Raw genomic sequence first — 17317 nt, 5'->3', positions numbered from 1 at the left:
GGCCGGAGATGGGCGCCGCGGGTCCCGCGTGCGCGGCGCGCGAGCCGCTGGCGCGCGAGCCGGCGCTGCGCTCCGTGCTGCGGCACGTGCGGCTGGAGAACCTGGCGGCGGGAATGAGCGGCGGCGTCCTGTCCACCCTGGCGCTGCACCCGCTGGACCTCGTCAAGATCCGCTTCGCAGGTGAGGCCGCCCCCGCCGTCCTGCGCTAAGGACGCACCGCCGTGCCCGAGCTCGCCGAGCCCGGGCCGGGACCTGCCGGGCTTCCTGCCCAAAGCCCGCGCTGTTCGGCCCGCCCCGAGCGCGGCTGCAGCGCCCCGCTGCCGGCGGGCAGCCCCACGGCTTGGAATAAACTGGCCGTGAGCCGAAGGGGACGGTCTCCCATTCTCTTCCCTGCTATCCCAAGGCTTCTTCTTGTCCCTCGTAGGGACCGTAAAGTGTGCGGTGTGCCTCGAGCTGCTTGCGGGCGGGTCACAGGGCTGCCAGCCTCTTCCCCCCTTCCGTGACCACCAGTGCCAGAGGCGCCGGAGCACTGCCTGCTTTTAGCCGGCGGGTCGTCCCAAGCCCACGTTCAAAGTTCACCTTTATGCCAAAGATTTTCAACACTCAAAGCGTAGCGGTGGTTTTGGAATAACCTTGGTTGTTAACAATCGTGGTATTGTGTTGCAGAAAACTCTGTAACTAATTTGTTTTTCCACAGGGATGCATGGTGACTTCTCTAGACTTTTCTGCTGATTTGAGAAACTTGTCCACCATTTATCATATTCTCTTTCAGAGAGATTGAAACATTTTACTGTATCTTTAGATTGGTTTCTTAAATAAATACATGGATATTTTAAGATCTCAAAACCAAACTATCTCAGAGACATTTTACAAAATTCAAAACATTGCGTGTCCTAGCTGGGCACATCCTGGGCTGCATTATGAAAAGCCCAGCCAGCAGAAGGGCTCTTTTCTCTCTGTTTTCCATTTGTAAGGCTACATCAGAAGTGCTGTGTTTACTTTGGGGCTCCCCAGGACGTGGAAGGAAGACAATGACACATTGGTGTGACTCCAGTGGGAGCCACCAGACTGGTGAAGGGGCTGGAGCACATGGCATAGAACAGGCTGACAGAATAGGATCAGTTTGGCCTCAGAAAGGAAGGGCTTTCTATGGCAGTCTATGACAATGTTATTGGAAGACACAGAGATGATAAAGCCAGATTCTTGGTTAGTAGGCCAAAAAGGAACAGGCACAAGCATGAACATGGAAAAATCTAGTTATTTTACTATGAGAATGGTCAAATACTGGAAAAGGTTACCCAGACAAGCTGTAATCTCTTCAGCCATGGAAACATTCAGGAGTCAACTGGTCGTGTCCCTAAGTAACCAGATCTAATTAGATCTGGTTTGAGTACAGGTTTGGATTAGGTGGCTTTTGGAGGTCACGCACTTTCACATACTTCTTTGGGTTGAAAATAACAACTCCTATGTTTTGTCTTCAATCAGGGAGCAGGAGCTGATATCAGAAATGAATGTTGTGAAGTTTCTTGGCAGCATCATTGACAGACTTGTCTTTGTGTCTCTGTTTTCTGATGTTGTTTAATATGTTTATAAATTTGATCTAGTGTATGCATGGTAAAAAATTGTCTAGCAACACTTATTCTGGAAGGAGAAAAGAGATGTTTGTGTTCTATTTTTGAGTGGTTGTCAAGGTGTTGAGGTGTTGTCACACTGTGCTCAGCAAAAGCATTTTGTCTTTAATGGTGAAGTCTGTCACAATGTGTATGGGACACAGAGTTCAAGGGGAATTAATAATAAATGCGGCACTGAACATAAAATGCCAGTTTACTAGGATTAATTTTGATGGGGACATAAAAACTGCACTTCTTGTAAAACTTTGATATCAGTTTTCAGTACAGTTGCAGTCTAGCCATACGTCTGTATTAAGAATGAAAGGTGCTGCTATGTTGGCATCATAGAGTAATTTAGGTGAGAAGAGAGCTAAGGAGTTCAACCCCTACTCAGATAAGCTCTGCTTAGATCAGTTTGTTTCATCTTGTGTACTGGAGTTTTGAGTAGCTCCAAAGATGATCTTCAGGCAACTTGTTCAAGTATTTGGCCATTCTGCTGGATAAAAAGTTCTGATCAAAATTCCCTGTATTTCAGCTTCTGTCTGTTACATCTTATCATCTCACCATGGACTGTATCACATATCTCATCAGTAATCAACTTACTCCTTTGTTGTTATGGTAGGAGCAATAGTAGTTGCCACTCCAAGTTTTGTGGACATCCACGTTCTACATGATCTGTCAGACAAAAAACTTGTGCATTTTCTGTATTTTTGAAGTGATCTTTTCTGAACATTTGGACCACCCACTGTTAGGTTATTAGGTGGGAGAAGAAACCCTTGAGTGTGGTAAAAACTGACTTGGGAATCAGTAAGATGTCACCCATTGCTTAATAGAACATTTTAAAGAGAAAATTTGAATTTAAGGGTTGTTACTTAGGACTTGTCTAAACAGTTTAGAGAAACATGTCAAGGATGCCATCCATATCACTTGAAATATGATGCGCAATTGCTGCAGTGCTAAAAAGAAGAGACAGAAAACTTCAGATCTGCTGCTCATCAAAAATGTACGAAAGTGCATTTATTTAGCCTTGTCAGATTAATAGGAGCTTTCCTCTTACTGAGCTAAGGAGTTACCTCTTTTTGCCCCTTTTTTTTTTCCCTAAGTTCTTGAACTCTAGGCTTATAAAGCTGTAAACCCCAACTCTTGCATACTTGTGAAATAAAACTCATCTAATACAGTTGATCAGTTAGGTATCATGTTTATTTATGCTTGCTTTGGAGGCTGTGGACTTCTGTGTTGGCTTGGATGCAGTTGAACTTTATGCTTCCTGAAATGTTTTCCAGTATCATTTCTTTCTTTCGTAGTAAGCGATGGATTGGAGCTGAGGCCAAAGTACAATGGAATTCTTCACTGTATGACCACAGTCTGGAAGCATGAAGGACTTCGAGGCTTGTACCAAGGGGTAACTCCAAACATGGTGGGAGCAGGGGCCTCCTGGGGACTTTACTTTTTCTTGTAAGTAAAACTGTAAAATGTGTCACACCCTGCACAATGTAGTGTTCAGATATACATTGCATCTTCTTTGTGGGGTATAAAAATGGACTTAGAAACTTGTCATTGTCTTAGCTAGTCCAGGTTTGTTAATGTTTATTATGGTTTGCTGGTTTAGAATTTAAGCAATTTGAGTCAGAGACCTGTTCCTTTGTCAGGTACAGTGCATTCCCTTGATGCTGTGAAAATACTAAGGAATTTGAGAGGTGGTGATACTATTCATGAAGAATTCTCTAAAAGTTTTCTTAAAACGTCATGAAAAGCAAGAAACTAAATTGATTTCTTAAAAATTAAGAGTATGAAGTTTTCTACTAAAACTAAATGTTTGATTGTTTTTAATTATTTTAGTGACAGTTTTTTTCATTGTTTTTGGCAGTTGATGGGCTTTGCTTAAATCCCTTTTTTTTTTTTAATATTCTACTTTATTAACTCCATTACTGCTTATCCCTATTAATTGAAACATTTTAGGGACTAGTTAACTGGCATGCCTATGCAAAGCTCACTTGTCAGTTCTCTAGACTCTGTTATTGTTGTACTTAAGTCCTTAAGTTTTGCTGTAGATTGCTATTGACACTTCATCTTCTGTTGACAATTTCTTAATTCATAAAGATTGCAAACTAGATCAAGAGAAGAATGCTCAGTGTATATCTGAGCTAGAGGGTAGATACCTAGCACTCTGACTCCCAATAAACTTATTTTAGAAGTTAATTCTTGATATCTGATCATTTTCAAGATGTAGTCCCGTTGATACTGAGAGTTTAATTTTACAATTTAAATATATATTACCATAGTTCACTTTAAAGAGCTGACTGCTCGGAGATCAGTTAATCAATTAAATAAAGGTAGTTTGGATACCTTTTCTTCAAAGGCTGTGTACCACCATGATCTTAGGTATGTCATTCTGGATTGTGTTATTTGTGATGTAGGTCTGTTTTCACCTTTACTAAACTATGTTGTACATTTTCCAGTTACAATGCCATCAAAGCTTACAAGAAGGAAGGGAAGATGGAAAGTCTCAGTCCGAGTGAACACCTAGTGTCAGCTGCAGAGGCTGGTGAGGTTAAATGCAAAAATTAATGTTCACTTGTAGCCTTCCCATATGCTGCTACCTGCCTTTCTGTGTCAGTGCAGCTTTTTTTACAGGTGGCAATTGTAAGTGTTCCAGCCCAGACACAATAGTTTGTTGTCTGTAAATAAAACAAAGATGTCTAGCACAAATAGGTGGGCCACTGTGGTGCTTCAGTTTTGTGCAGAATGAGCAGTTGTCAAAATGTCTTTTGTCCTTGTTTTCATTCTGTGTAAGCACTTTCCATATTTAGTACTGTATTGAGTCCCAAAATGTAACTATAGGAATCTGCTGCTATCAGATTGTTAACTTGTTACATTTTAACACTTGGACCTTGAAAGGAGGTGGCCTCTTAAATCATGGAATGGTTTGGGTTGGAAGGGACCTTAAAAATAATCTAGTTCCAACCCCCATCTTTGTCTGGGACACCTCCCACTAGACCAGGTTGCTCAAAGCCCCATCCAGCTTGGTCTTGAACACTTCCAGAGGTGAGGCATCCACAACTTCTCTGGGCAACCTGTTCCAGTGCCTCACTGCTATCACCGTAAAGAATTTCTGTCTCATACTTAATCTAAACCTACTCTCTTCCAGTTTGAATCATTCCCCCTTGTCCTGTCACTACATGCTGTACAGGCAATTTGGAAGACTTTTTATTAGGATTTTGAAGCATTCATTTAATGTTGAAATATAAGGCTTGTTGTTCGACATGAAATATAGTAATGGATTCTGCTACAATGGTATTTTCAATAAAGTTATAACATGTTGTTGCTATTAACCTATCAATATTATTAAGCAAATTTCACATCACTGAGGTGTTCATTAAATTTTGAATTATTGTATACTGAAGAATAACTCAGATAATCAGTGGTACATTAAGAAATTACATTTCCTGTCTACTTCAGATTATGCTACTAACTGTGGAAAGGTGAAGAAAAAAGGGGCTGTACTAGGAATATGCAAAAATACATGTGCCCTGCAAAAGTACCCCAGCAGAAGTGAATTGGACTTGACTGTGAGCTTTGAAGGGAGAGAGAGGGAGCAATGGAGGGCATAAACTTCACCTGTTTTAAACAATATGAATACTCTGGTAGGAAAAGTAGTTTTGTCATTCTAGAAGCAAAAACTACAAAAAGTAGTTTTGTCATTCTGTGTTATATTGGACTGAACTAGCTGGGACAATCTGTGGAGTTGGCATAACAATGAGAGTAACTTCTGTCTGTTCTCAGGAGCCATGACTCTCTGCATTACAAACCCAATATGGGTAACCAAGACTCGACTTGTGCTACAATATAACGCTGGCGTGGATCCATCCAAGCGCCAATACAGAGGAATGTTTGATGCTCTTATAAAGATATACAAGACAGAGGGCATACGTGGCTTATATAAGGTAATCACATTTCAGAAAAATTCCATGATTGCCTGGCACCACCCAGTAGCATAGTGAGACTTCTAAATATTTGTCTAAAAAAATTAAATTGTAATAACTCATTCTGTGAGTCTTTCCCACTGAAGAACTGTAGCAAAAAGGCTTAGTCAGAAGAAAATCCATTATACTGGTGATAAACTGCTTTGTAATTTTTTTAATCTTCCTATAATTAGAATTTGGATAAGTAGGACAGCAACAATGTAACCTATGTTGCTGGTAGTACTTCCTTGCATTTTATCCCTTATCTCTGTATTTCTAACCTCTTCTGGAAGATAACATGACTAAAGTACTTGCTAATTTTTTCTTCCACAACGGATAGCTTCACAACTGCTTATTTGCCCTCTGGTTATTGATGTCTGTAATCTGTCAGCTCTAGATACCTTAAATTTGCAGACTTCTAAATATGGTCTGCATATGTGTGGGTTTTTTGTTCCCTTTAATTTAGGGAAACAGATGGCAACAAGATTTGGACTTTTTGCCTCCTCCTCCCTTCAGGTCATGACATCAAGATGCATTCATCAGTGCCTGGAAGTTGTGAAGAAACCTATTTTAGTTCAGTCTGGCTCTTCTCCTGCAAGTAATGCTGCAGAATCATAGAATCATAGAATGGCTTGGGTTGAAAGGGATCTTAAAGATATTGTTGTTCTAACACCTCTGAGACGGGCAGGTGTACCTTCCACTAGCCCAGGCTGCTCAAAGCCCATCCAGCCTGACCTTGAACACTGCAAGGGATAGGGAACAAGACCACTTTCTCCTAGAAATTATCCTGATTACTGAATGTTAGCTTATTTTCAGTGAAAAATGTGATCCTTCCTATTCTGTAGGACTTGTGTGCTTCATAGCAATGAATGCCAAATTCTAACACCAGCAACAAGGCACCTTACTTGTTCCTAAATTGAAATTGTCAGGATTTACGGTTTGCCTGCCTGGATGTCTGCTCTGTTCCACGTAGATAAGTTCTGATTTCCTGGATCTGTTAGTTTTTAAGATGTCCTTCCACCCTTCTTTTCAGATTATTTGTGCATGTAGCATGTGTCGCCTTTGGCACTAGACATTCTTTGTAGTGTTAATCTGCAAGTGTGGGACTAAAGCAGCTACTTCCTTTGAAAGAGCAAATTACTTGCTTAAATCTGCAAAGAAGGTGACCTAAATAAATCCTGAGTGACCTACATAAGTATGCACACTGAGCAATTTCCATTTGATGTCAGGACTCTCTTAACCTTGTCTATACTGGGGAAAAAGGCGCCTCTCCAGGTGGCTCTTTGACTTGTACATGCTTTAGCCTTCCTCCATTTCAGTGTTTAGGGGAACTTTTATTTTTCTTGCTCTATTTGAAATTGTACAGCTAAAGCTTTGTTAATTGCCCTGAGTCAGGAGTTGTAGTACACACAATTGTCTTTTTTTCCTCATAATCTTCATTTCATTTCATTTCATCTGAATTCATTTCGGATAGCATTCCTTATAGCAGATAAGGGGATCTCAGATAGTACCACCTCACAGTAAATGAAGGAATCTCAAATAGAGCAACTGTCTCAGATAGAATTGGAAATAAAATCTGGAAGGAGTTACTTTCTGTTTGAGATTTGTCTCCTAAAGAATGGTATTTCTGACCAAGCAATTCAATATTGCTCTTTATTGCATAGATGCTGTTACTGATCTGAGCAAATCCTTTCAGTCCTTTGAGGTACAAACTGGTAATGTCAGCCTACATCAATCTTTCTAGCAGGGATCAAAGCTGTCTTTATTAGCTCTGCTGCTGGGTATTGATTGTTCATCAAATATAGTTTGTCTGAATCTGGGTTTCTCAGTAAGTTGTTCCTTTTGAACTTGGCCTGGTTCTGAAAAGGCAGGAGAAGTCTTCTTCACTCATTATCCCAGTAATCATCAGTCAGTGGTCCTCCACACCCTCCATCCATTGGGCTTCATCTTTTTGGCCTCCATCCCCCTGATGATTAGGGACAGAGCTGCTCTGCTGCACACCAGGTGAATTAAAAAACAGCTTGGGGTTATGTACTTTGAGCACACCCATGGATCTGCTGGAGATTTGAGCTCTAAAAATTACTTTGCCATTAATGAATGACTGAGAATAATAATGTGGCATGCTAACAACAACAAAAGTCATAACAGTAATGTCTGCTCGTTACCAAGTGAAATATATTTGGACACTTCTGTGTTGATACTTCACTTTTGGTAGGCAAGATTCTGTGCTCTGAGGATAAAGTACTTTTCTTGGTCCCTCAGTGGCTAAGACGCTTAGCTCTTTTTATTTTGCAATGCTTTTGCTTCTGTTATTTTTCTTCTTGTAAATATGAAGCTTGTAAGCTTTCTATATCTTTGTACTTGTACATAGCAACATCTATTGAGATTTGGCCATCTTGATTATAACTTAAGTTGCAGGTTCTACACAGAGACATAAGCATAAGTGGCTTTCACATAAAAGATGGTAACATTTTTCACCATGAGGGAATCAAGATGATAATGGTGACTTCAGTGTCTTGTCTGCACAAGTTGTCAGAGCAGGGCACTCACATGCTGCAGCTCTCTGACACACTGAGAGCCCAGTGAAAGCAGCATTGGAGAGATTACAAGAGGTATTTGCTGCATTCTTTTGAAGCATACAGCAGAGGCTGTTCTGGCTTGAGTGCTGTCAAACATTTCTGGCAGTGATCTGAGTACCACATCACCAAATGATCCTTGTTCCTTTCTTTGCTAAGAAGCACAGGGTTTCCAGTGTGTACATTTGCCTTTTTATTGTGATGGGTAACCTTTGAAACACTAACCAGCAGGACATTTTCTTCTTGTCTGGATTTCCAGCACTTAAAATGCTTTAAGCCAACTTTAAAATATTTCTTTATTCCCACTGTCTGCTGCTCAGAATTATATGCCATTTAAATTTCTAATTATAGAATAGATAAATATAGAACTGTATTTAATTCTGTCTATTGTTCTAATCCTTTGAAGGAGAATTCGAGCAGGACTTCTTTGAGGAACCATTCATCTTGTCATGCTTTCATGGCAAAAATCTTCTAAAGATATATTTCAAATATTAAAATAAAAAAATAACAGAAAATACATGAAGTTATTATAAAATTTCTCTTTACAGTCATATTGTGGATAAAAATAAATATTAAATTCTGTCAAATTTGTGGCAAGAAAGAATTTTGAATTAAGTTATTCTAAGAATAAAAAAATAGAATATGTTTCAAAAACTTCCTCGGCCAAGATATTTCAGTGCTGTGAAGAAATCAGTTTTGCTTTGAAACATTTTTCCATAAGAATACATTATTTTCTGTGATCAATAAAAGCCTGGGTCAGCTCCTATTTTACTGGGGCACACTGGCTGACAGTTGCCTCACTCCCTTCTTGCATTAACATTGGCCCAACAGTAAAAGTCCCTCAGTCTTTGGAAGCTTTTCTCATCAGCCCGAGACTTAAAGCGTGCTGGTATTTGTTTATGAAGTACAACCAGTAGATGCTTTAGGACTCAAGGGTGCAAGTTATCCAAATCTTCTGGCTTAAGTTTAAGAGTTTAGCCCTCTTAAAGCTTGTTTAATGTTCTTCTTTTGTTGGCAGGGAAAGTATTACCTCATTCTTCTATGATACAAATACATTGTTCTAATTCTTTCCAAGTGGAGAACAATCACTTCCACTGTCTTTTAGTTGTTTTACTGATTAATCACTGGGAAATGTTTGTGAAGATTTTCCCTGCTATCACTGTCCATAAGTTTCATATTTTTTTGGTTTGTTTTGTTTTGTTTTGTTTTGTTTTTTTTTTTTTTTTTTGCTGATCCAGATAAATTTTTCTTTGACATTTTTTCATAATTTTTGTTTCTGCTCCTTTTATTTTCTTCTCTGATCCAGGATTTCTGAAAACCAAAGTTGTCCTTTTCCCTCTGTTGGGGCCCTTTGGCTTCAAACTTCACTTTGTGCTTACAGCTGACAAAATACAGATATGTAGTTTAATTACACTTGTTCTCATTTGGGGAAATTTTTTTTCTGGGACTTTCACTAACTCTTAATGCATTTCATCAGTTTGTGGTCACTCATGGTGAGTTCATGACCATTATTTCTTATTGTGAGAAGAAATTTATCCTCATGTATTAAAGAAATTCTTAAAAATAATTTCCTGAATGACTGAAAAACTTTAGAAATCTATATGTAGCGTTTGAAAAGCTGATTCCTGAAGTGGTATTTTGTGTATTATCTGTGCAATTTTTATACCTGCTGTAGTTTTAGTTGTTGAAGGTTCTTCTGCAATTTAGGAGTTTTATTATTTTGTCTTGTTAACACCAATTCAGTGGACTCCTTCAGGATCCCTTCTCTTTTTCACCTTCTCCAGGCTTTTAATTGTATACTGATAAGTCTTCAACATTTTGGGCTTCCCTTTTAGTCTAACACAGAGTTTGGCATCTGAGCACATTTTTAAATTCCTTTTTCTTGCCTGAATAGGAAATAAAACTGTTGGGTTTTTTTGGGGGGTGTTTTTTTTTTGTTTTGTTTGTTTGTTTGTTTTGTGTTGTTTTTTTTTTTTTTTTTGTGGGTTTCCTTTGTTTGTTTGTTTTTTGTTGTTGTTGGGTTTTTTGGGTTTTGTTTTGTTTGGGTTTTTTTTGTTTTGGTTTTTTTGTTTTTGTTTTTGTTTTTTACTTTGTTTCTTTGAGTGCTTTTAACCACATTTTGATCACTTATTCTGTTATAATTGTCCCCCAACAGTTCGCAGCAAGCTTTTGAGTCCCTTTCTGGCCAAGGTGATTAATCCCCCATTTATTTGTGTTTTTCAATGTAAGTGACCAACTCTTCAAAAAGAGAATTAGTGCTTTTCCATATCCATGCAGCTGGTAGCTCACTTTAATGGAGCTAGTCCTGCTCCTGGGGGAACTCCTGCCTTCTCTTTCTTGTGGACACAGTTCAGAAAGTACCTGTTTTCCCCCTTCATTTCAACTTTTTTGAAGCTAAAAGTTGATGTATATTTTCATGTGCTTGTGTAAGAAAGACAGTGCTGGAGCAGCTCACTCTCTTCTCCCACAGGGACATGGTATGCTGGTAGGCATGGCAGTGTCAGGTTTATGGTTAGATTTGATAATCCTAAAGATCTTTTCCAACCAAAATGATTCTATGATTCTACATAGACACAAACATTTTTAGTCTAGAAATACATATTTATATCTCATAGACACACATTTATGTAGACACACAAATGCAAACACATACGTATCTATTTCCTGGGCTCAATCACAATAATGTTTTTTACCCCTTCTCCTGATGGCTCTTCTCTGAGTTGCCAGCATCTGTCATTGCTTTACCAGTCTCAGGTGAGAACCAGACCCCTTGGTGCCAGTCTCTGGAAATGTGCATTGGGCAGCATGTTTGCAAGACCACAGCTTGATTTGTGATCTTGCAATCCTAATTTGTGTTACCAGTTTGTGCTCTGTGAGGTGGAGTCCCTGAGCCACTTGTTTTATCTCAGTGACTCAGTAGGTGACTTTAGGCTGTATGCCAGGAAAGTAGCATTTGTTAAGGGTTTGTGTGATGCCTGCCCTTAAAGATACCTGAGTCAGGCTGCAACTGCTGTGCAGGCACAGTCTGTGCATTAAGGGAGGACAAATGTAGGTGTGTGAGCTGTGCTCTGTCAAGTTGTTTAGGTTTTGTGCATTACCCTTTATCCTTGTTTTATCCTTTTTTTAGGGATTTGTGCCTGGTCTGTTCGGAACATCACATGGAGCACTTCAGTTCATGGCCTACGAGGATTTGAAAGAGAGATACAACAAGTATAGAAACAGAGTATCAGATACAAAATTGGTACGATGCTTGAGAATAAAATTATGTTGTGGCATATAAATAAATAGAAGTTAATTCCATTTGTCAAGTTATGCAGCAGCCAAATGTACAAAGTATTGGTACATTAATTGAAGTGCAGAATATATAGAAAGAAATAATACTTTCTCACTTTTTAGGAACAAGCAACTGGTTTTCACTGGTTTTGAAAACCAACTTCTTACTTTGGCAAGTGGTTTGAGAATTTTAGAGGAAGGAATGAGTGTTTTTTCATACTTTGTGGAACCAGAGGGGGTGGTATTAAACCCTGGAAAACCGTTCGGGTGCAAGTTGGGCAAAGGTAGCTACTTTTGGAAGAAGTGTTTCTCTTGGTGGGAATGAGAAGAAGGCACAACACATGTTTTACAGTCAATTACTTGTAGCACTGCATGCAGTAAACACTGACATTTCTTTTAATGTGTTGTATTAAAAGGGGGGAAAATCTAGAGTATTGTTTGATTGTGCATTTAAAAATCAAATAAGATTTTGGGAATTGGCTAATTTAAATCATACCTAAGGCAAGCTTGACAATTTTTGTTGCTTTTAGAACACTGTGGAATACATACTGATGGCAGCTGTATCCAAAATATTTGCTGTGGTAGCAACATACCCCTATCAAGTTGTGCGAGCTCGTCTTCAAGACCAGCATAACACATATTCTGGGGTGTTTGATGTGATCCGCAGGACATGGAGGTAGGTGTGCAAAATTAAAAGCCTACATGTTGGAAAGTGAGTTTTACAGAATCAGAGCTACCTTTACTGGCTTCTGTGCTGACTTGCAGAACCAGTACAGTTCAGAGCAAGCAAAGTGTTAGCCGTGCAAAGTCATATTGTGCAAGATGCCACCAACAGCAGTAAGCTAAGGAGAGAGGAGGAGATAGGAGGGAGTCAATGCCCCCTGCAGGTTTCTGTTGTTTATTCTGTCTCCCTTCTCTCTTCTCTTCAATGTTATTCTAAAAAATAACATTGTCATGGCTGGTTTGGGACACTAAATGAAGTCTCACTTGAACTGCTTTAGCTTATCACATAGGACAGGAGCATTGTGCTGCTGGGAGTTGTGGCTAATCCAAATTCCTGGCAAGGTGAAGTGAGCTAGCCAGAGCTGATTATACTGATGTCCCTGGGTTACCCTGGAGCCTGACTGCACTTGTAGTCTGGTCCTAGCTTCCTGTAGGACCTCTAGAGACCTGTGACCTCACACCTATTCATATCTGAGCTTTTCACACAGACCTGTGTAGTTACTACGGGTGGCCACCTCTGCGTGTGCATCCATGGCTTTGGGCAGTGCTTCTGGGTTGGCCCATGTTGCTGGAGAGGTGGGAATGGGCTCCTGGGCTGTGAAGAGGGGCCAGCTGAGTAAGTGACTGAGGCTCTGTTGTTCCAGGAGCACCCCTGGTTCAGAGGCTGTACAACCATTTTGACTGGAGGCAGTTCAGAGCAAAAGTAGCTCTGACGTGTCAGTGCAGAGCCCTTCAGTGCTGCAGGCTACAGGAAGGCTTATTAGTTCTGGTAAAGTGTAGTACAGCCATTCTGGAGCCACTGCTGTGCTTGTGATGAACAGATGGGACTTAGGGAGGGTAGTGTAAACCACACGCAAGCATTTCTCAGGATCTCTGTTTTCTCATCCTTCCAGGTGTCTTAGGCCTGTGAGGCCTGTACCTAAAGAGCTGAGATTTAATGTCTCTGAAACTTTTTAACAGCCCTAGCATGACACACTGATTCAAATTGGGTCAAATTAGATTCTCATTCATTGGCCAGTACAATCAAAATTCTGGAAGGGGTGCTTAAATTCTGAAAAAATGAATGCTGGCTTTTCTTAATTGTTTAGCCAGTTCTTGTAGCATGAAGAAAGATAGTAAATTGCCTTACTTGGACAATACCCACAAAATACAATCAAAGCCTGAGCTAAATAACTGATTTACATAATGCTATTATATGTTCAGAAGAAAAAATGATGGGTTAATACTTGATGCACTTTAAACACTGTCTGAAATTGTTATTTCTAACCTGAAGTACATCTCTCAATGGGAGTGTGAGAAATAAAATACCAGGCTTCGTTTTATGTCTGATTTTTTCTATTAAAAGACATTCATTAAAACCAATTTTTTTTTTGTCTTTAAAGGAAAGAAGGTGTTCATGGATTTTACAAAGGAATTATACCTAATGTAATCAGAGTGACTCCTGCCTGCTGTATTACCTTTGTAGTTTATGAAAATGTGTCTGGCTTTTTACTTGGTTTTAGGAAAGAAAATAATTAAAGGAACACAAATTCCTAGGAAGGAATCTATCCTTTATTTTTATATTTATGATCTGGGAGAAATTTAGTTCAGCAGTCTTCTTTGACACTGTGAATTGATCTGGTATTTTGAGGAAAGAATATAGAGGCAAGAAACCCTGCCAACATCTCTCCTGTTGAATGCTCCTGTATTGCTGCCTTCCTCTCTGAATCAGCTGTGTCTGCTTGAAGCCGATGTCTGCAACTGTGAAATAATAGTGCTGTGACTGGGTGAAGGCAGCTGCACAGCAATTCCATTCATCCTGGCCTGCCTGGAATAACCCACTAAGCAGTTTCTAACTAACAAGATATCTCAAGATAACAGTTGGTGAAATTCTGCTCCTGCACAACTGGAAAACTTCATATGAAAGCAACCCTGGAGCCTGTCAAAACTTTCTTAAATCTCTGAGTCTCATTAAAACAAGGAATATCATCTGAATCCACCTCTGTTATTCGTCACATTTTAGGATATGGAATCCTCCAGACTCCATTGTTCATCCAACACAAAAATGCTGCCTCAGTGGGGTGCAGTTTGGAAACTGAAATTGTTTTTTTTTAAACAGCTGTCCATTCTTGAGTTTGAATAATTGCAAGTCTGAAGTTCAGTTCTTGTCTCATACCAGGCCAGACTTACACTGTGTTTTTTTACTTGGTTTTAGCAGCAGACCGATGTGCTGAAAGTGCATGCATTGCTGGACACTTAATTAATTTTCTCTCTCTTTCATTCTCTCGCCATCTCTCACTGTGCCAGAATCTGTCTCCATTAGTGATACAGCTGACCAAATATTACTAAGTAAATGCATATTTGAAAGTGGGCTTACATTTTAAAGATGAGGATTTTTTTCTAGTAATCCCGTAGTGATGCAGTGTTCAAGCCAGTATAGTAACAAATAGGATCACACTTACTTTCAATAATATTCTCTGGAAAAACAATGTTTCTAGGCTAAAAGAATCCTGTGCACAGTACTTTCTTTAAAAAAAACAGAACTATCTGTTAATGTCTTCTGATTTGGTTTAAGGAAAAGCTTGTTAATATATTGATTGCTAATTTACTGATAATTTAAGTTATAGTACATCTCAGTAAATTTGTATATTAGGGTTTTTTCCCATACCAGTAATTGCCATCAAGGATATGTACTTATGAGAGTTCTGGGTTTGGTGGTTTGGGTTTTTTTATTTCTTTTAGAAAAGACATTACTGACCCTAACATCTGCCTCCTGCTGTTGGTAAGAAGATAGTAAGTATCTAGTAAGTATCATTTAACTAGGAAATAAGTTAGCAAAGGCTATCCAGCAGTTAGGGAGAAATCATCAGTTTTGTAGGGAGCAGAATAATCATTTAGAGAAGTTTCCTGTTTACCAGACTAACCTAAAGCAGAAAGAACAATTTTTAATAAAAATTTAACAGATTAGGGACTTGGTTTAAATTTTAAGTTAAAATCTGAAAAGCCAGAGAAACTACTCCGTATTTTGAATCTTCATTCAGCGATCCACTTGCTTGTTTTTGTAGATGCTGTTGCCACATACCACATTTTGTGTATAACTAAATTTATTAATAATTTACACTTTCTCTTCCACAATCTCATCCCCTCTACTGATAGATTTAGTAATCTCATCTGGGGCCAGCATGGCTGGCTTTGGTTTTTACTATGGAAGGTTCTGTGTGTATTTAGCCAAAGATAAATTTACTGGAAGTTTACCGTGTAAATTATGTAGATCCAGAACAGCAGCTCCTGCCTTTGGAGGGTGCTTACTGGGCTTTGTGTGTTTTGTGGTACACAGAATGAATTTAATGGAACACTGAATTAACTCTACCACCCAGGGTCCAAAATATATTGTGAAGACAGGAAAACATCATAAAAGAGAAGAAGCTGTGCACGTACTACCGTGGATTAGTGTGCTCTGGGCCCAGAAGAGCTTCCTCGTGCTTCAGGATAACTGCAAGGACAGGCTGTGAGCATGTGCACAATCACTCACTGTGTGTTAGCTGACGTTCTGTAAGTTCACACCGCAGCTCAGTTCATAGTAACTTGTTTGTGTTCAGGTACCTTAAAACCATCATCCAAGCCAGTGAAAACATTGCAGTTCTTCAGAGACAAAATGTCAGCTGTGTAACTTGCTGGCTTGCAGCAAATCTCACACACCATCTTGCAGTTGGGCAAGGCCAAGTGCTCCCGACACTGCAGGTGTCCTCCCCTGGTATCTGCAACAACAGCTACAGGCAAGAGCTACCCATCCAAGAGATGCCTGGGGGAAATCTTACAGCTTGTTCAGAAAAGAAAATGAGATTTAATTCTAAATAGCTGAAATAAGTTCATTATCTCAGATTTAATGGGTTTTTTTCCTTTTAATTTCTGGGAAGAGTGGAGATTTTTGCATGTTGTACATGCTTTTTGTGAGTTTTTTTATTTCGTTAATGTAAAATTGGTTTTGTAATACAAACATGACTGTTGTTTCTCTTTAGAATGTGTACAATTTTAAAAAATATTTCAGTATGTCACTTGCAGCATTTGGAAGGAAATACTTAAAACACTGAAGCTTATGGTCTGTTGGCATGATCGGTGTTGTCACTTTCAAACAGCTGTGACATCATTGTTTCACTTTAACAGTTCACTTTTAGAAAGCCTAGGCATTTCAACCTGTCTTATTTTTGTATCTTCTAAACTGTTTAATATACCTAGCTTTTACCCAACACAAAAGTGATTCTGTATATCTGAAAGGCTAAATCCAGGAGAATTATTTTATTGGAGCAATGAAATTAAGTGTTGTAACTAAAATTATTTAGTCTCTGCATCTTAGTAGTGGAGAGCAGTCATAGATATTACACTGAAATCCAGTCTGTCGAGAAGCAAGAGAAGGAAGAAGAGCTTATATTACAGCTTGGGGTTCCTGGGGTCCATCCAACCCTGGCTGCCGTAGGTGTCCCGGATAGCACTGGGCTGATAGGCACAACCTGTCCAGGTCCCTCGGGCAGGCTCCCAGCCGTGGGCAATCTTAACAAGCAGCTCAGCTCTTAAGAGAGATCAGCTCTTTGGTGAAAACAGCTCTTTAGTGATTTCAGCTCTTTGCTTGCTAAGTGCCTCGCGGACACAGGGAGAGAGAGAAGGCTGTATGCGGTTCCACAGCGGTGTCTTTATTGGCAGCTCCTGCGAAGGGACTGTCACAGCTGGCACTGACAGCTCTTCTGCCGAACTGGGCAGAAATGGGGTTTTATATGGGGTACAGAGGCATTGGAAATTGTCCAGTAGTAAGGGTCGAGGCAAATATGACCTATGGTCTTACAGAGAGATAACAAGGGTCTGAAGGCAGAAGAGGGGCTGCTTTGGTCCAGTCATCATGACTTGGCATTTCTTATTTTAGGCGAGAGACCGCCGGGAAGGCCTTGCAGGGCCTCTGGCTGCTACAAGCTTAGATAGTCTGGTTTTGCTCAGTTATTCATAATGAGGTATTTTAACACTTACCACATTGTCTAGGTCACAGTTAAGTCACCAGGAGTTTGTTGAGACAAGACTGTAACAGCGGAGCATCCTATTCTGCAGTCAGATTTACGGGAGTGCATTTTATGTATGTTTTCTAAAGGCTAAAGCCATTTTACTTTCTTAGAACTTTATCTATAAAGCCTTCTAAAAAAAATCGTGT

General features: G+C 39.7%; 1 protein-coding gene across 1 annotated transcript; it reads left to right on the top strand.

The window, feature by feature from the left end:
• The first annotated feature begins 8 nt into the window (after positions 1–8).
• Positions 9–17281, top strand: SLC25A32 (solute carrier family 25 member 32). Its single transcript, XM_053979621.1, has 7 exons — positions 9–180; positions 2915–3065; positions 4070–4155; positions 5394–5554; positions 11276–11389; positions 11952–12097; positions 13527–17281. Exons 1-7 carry the CDS (start codon positions 9–11, stop codon positions 13660–13662), a joined length of 966 nt encoding a protein of 321 aa, XP_053835596.1. The 3' UTR covers positions 13663–17281.
• The last annotated feature ends 36 nt before the right edge of the window (positions 17282–17317 follow it).

This window comes from Vidua macroura, chromosome 1, assembly GCF_024509145.1.
Source record: "Vidua macroura isolate BioBank_ID:100142 chromosome 1, ASM2450914v1, whole genome shotgun sequence".
Lineage (NCBI taxonomy): Eukaryota > Metazoa > Chordata > Aves > Passeriformes > Viduidae > Vidua > Vidua macroura.
Note: the sequence above shows the minus strand (reverse complement) of the source record. Positions and strands in the feature narration are given on the sequence as shown.